Source organism: Sinocyclocheilus anshuiensis, unplaced genomic scaffold (genome assembly GCF_001515605.1).
Source record: "Sinocyclocheilus anshuiensis isolate Anshui unplaced genomic scaffold, SAMN03320099.WGS_v1.1 scaffold3337, whole genome shotgun sequence".
NCBI lineage: Eukaryota > Metazoa > Chordata > Actinopteri > Cypriniformes > Cyprinidae > Sinocyclocheilus > Sinocyclocheilus anshuiensis.
In genome coordinates this window covers 17,002-19,803 of record NW_015554311.1, presented here as the reverse complement: position 1 = coordinate 19,803, position 2,802 = coordinate 17,002, and the positions used below count along the sequence as shown (strand labels likewise).

Sequence of the window (2,802 nt, the reverse complement as noted above, 5' to 3'; positions counted from 1 at the left end):
TGTGAAATTTATGAATTATTTTGGTTTGGTTTGATTGTTTTTTATAGGTTTTCAAGGTTATTTATTATTTGCTATTATATTTTCTCTCTGGCGACCACTTCTAATGTTAGTTATATAGTGCTCTTGCATCAAAACAATGTGTATTTCTGAGTGAAAGCTTGTTTATGGTGTGGAGCGGTCACAGATTGACTGGTCATTTCTGACTGCATGCTGAACATGTTTCATGTGACTGATAGTTCCCGTACCCACGCAGCGAGAGCCATCGGTGTTCAGGTGATATCCCCGTCCACAGCTCACCGAGTGTCTCTGGCAGGTGTAGGAGCCGACCGTGTTGAAGCACATGTGACCCGATGGACACGGTCCCGTCACGCTCAAACACTCGTTTATATCTGTCACACACAAGGGGAACGTTATGGGCTCTGATCAGAGGCATCATGCCCATTCAAACCAGATTTTTGAGCCAAGTGGATTTTGAATGCAGCTTCCAAAATACAAAATATAGCCGAAGAATATTTTTACAATTTCATACAATCACATTTGTGTGATTAGATCGTTCAGTGCGTCTAAATTGAAATCTGTGTTTTTTTACAGCGCTTTCACAGCATTATAACCAATCACACACGATTCTGTTGAGCTTAACAATGCATTGACCAATCAGACGTGTTCAGATGAGTCATCGCTGAAACCCAGATGTTTTGTTCACTCACTCGCTGAAGGAATTCTACTCTCTGACGAATTCTCTCATCAGAAACAACAAAGTGCAGATGTGCGTATGATTAATTAGTAAATTACAATGTTTTTATTAAATTCACATTAAATACAAAGTCAGTCGTATTAAAAATATTTGGCAGCAGCTATTTGCGCTAAGTCTAAATAGCGATAGATGCAATAATAAAGTATTGAGTGTAAATTATCATTTTAATTCAAATTATTAAATGGATGCAATCTTATTGGGACAATAAAGCCCTCCCCACACCCACCCTAACCCTACCCGATACTTTCTTTCAACTTATTTGATTATTTCCTTCATTTTTCTTGAAAATAAATGCCTTTCTGATGTGTTATGAGATTTGAAAAGGGGCAAAAAGTGGGTTCCAACTCGCGTCAAAAAGCATGCACTTTATCATCTACGCCACTGGAACTGTTGCTAGATGATCGTCTTTTGTAGTGTTGACAATCCCAATCACACGCTGGTGGGCGGAGTTAGTGTAAATAGACACTCTGAAAATATTTTATGGCATGACACCCATATCTGGTACTCAAGTAAAAAGACTGGTTTTTATGCATAGTTAATAGATTACACTATTTTACACTATTTTACACGCTACTTTGCCCATCGCCTGTTATAGATCAACTAACATAATCTATAAAGGTGCAAAATGCATCTACTTACACATATTTAAGAATCAAGATATTTCATGATATAGTTAACACGTTAGGGAATATTTCGAATAAAAAGGAAAAAATAAATAAAACATAAGCCTATATCAGTTATACTTATATATGTGACCCTGGAGCACAAAAGCAGTCATAAGTAGCATGGTTATATTTGTAGCAATAGCCAACAATACATTGTATGGGTCAAATTTATCGATTTTTCTTTTATGCCAAAAATCATTAGGATATTAAGTAAAGATCATGTTCCATGAAGATATTTTGTAAATTTCCTACTGTAAATATATCAAAACTTAATTTTTGTTTAGTAATATGCATTGCTAAGTCCTTCCTTTGGACAGCTTTAAAGGCGATTTTCTCAATATTTTGGTTATATCTCGGCCAAATATTGTCCTATCCTAACAAACCATACATCAATGGAAAGCTTATTTATTCAGCTTTCAGATGAAGTATATATCTCAATTTCCAAAAATTGACCCTTATGCTTATGGTTTTGTGGTCCAGGGTCACATAGGGTCACAGGGCTGCTGTGTGTCATGACGAGCAACACCCCCAACCCCCCCACCTCTTCACTCGTGCCCCCTCAAAAAAATGAGTGCATCCTGGCTCTGATGTTTCTGAAGTTTGGCAGCTGGTGTGAGTGTGTCTCACCGATGCAGCTCCCGAGAGCGTCCTGAATGAATCCCATGCCGCACTGCACTCTGGGACGGCAGCGGAACGAGCCGGCTGTGTTCTGACACTCCAGCTCAGCTGCGCAGTTATGAGTGCCGGTTTCACACTCATCAATGTCTGAAACCACACACAGGACACTGCAGTTATCATACTGTACATGCACATTACAGCTGTGGCATTTATTATTATTATTAAGGAGAATTCACGTACATGGCTGGTATATGCCTGCATGATTCATCGAAATAAAACCAAAATCACGATATGGCACGATAAAGGCTGTGATTTAAGTAAATAATTCACTGTTGCAGTTAAGTATTCATTTAAATTTCACATTTTACTGTGAAATATCACAATAGTGGTAGTTATTTTGTTTAATAACATAATTTAGTAATAATAATAAATTATTATTATTATTATACTAATAATTATTATATTATTAGTATTTAATAAAATATTAATATATAATCACACCTTTTTTGGCCAAATTGTGCAGCCCTACAAAAACATTAAACCTGTAGTTTTTTATGCAATTACATAAAAAAAATTGCAATTAGATATTAGAATAGTCATAGTTTTTTTTTGTTTAATAATTTTATTTAGTAATAATAATAATCATAATAATACATTTGTATGTATTATTTAAAATTAGTATTATTATTTTATATAAACAATTATATTATTATATCCGTGACAAATCATGCAGCCCTGTAAACACATTAAATTGAAATCACAATC

The 2,802-nt window shown here is 35.3% G+C and overlaps 1 protein-coding gene and 1 long non-coding RNA gene across 4 annotated transcripts in view; one reads left to right on the top strand and one right to left on the bottom strand.

Annotated features, from left to right (window-relative positions):
• Window positions 1–2,802, bottom strand: part of LOC107671362 (fibulin-1) — a 54,799-nt gene that overhangs the window by 36,661 nt on the left and 15,336 nt on the right. For all 3 annotated transcript variants that reach the window (XM_016464270.1, XM_016464268.1, XM_016464269.1), the window contains exons 7-8: window positions 2,047–2,184; window positions 246–389 (exon numbers count right to left, since the gene is read on the bottom strand). In XM_016464270.1, coding sequence (XP_016319756.1) covers window positions 246–389; window positions 2,047–2,184 — 282 coding nt within the window. The remainder of the gene's footprint in view (window positions 1–245; window positions 390–2,046; window positions 2,185–2,802) is intronic.
• LOC107671363 (uncharacterized) overlaps window positions 1–2,802 on the top strand; it is a 16,641-nt gene that overhangs the window by 6,103 nt on the left and 7,736 nt on the right. The window lies entirely within an intron of this gene.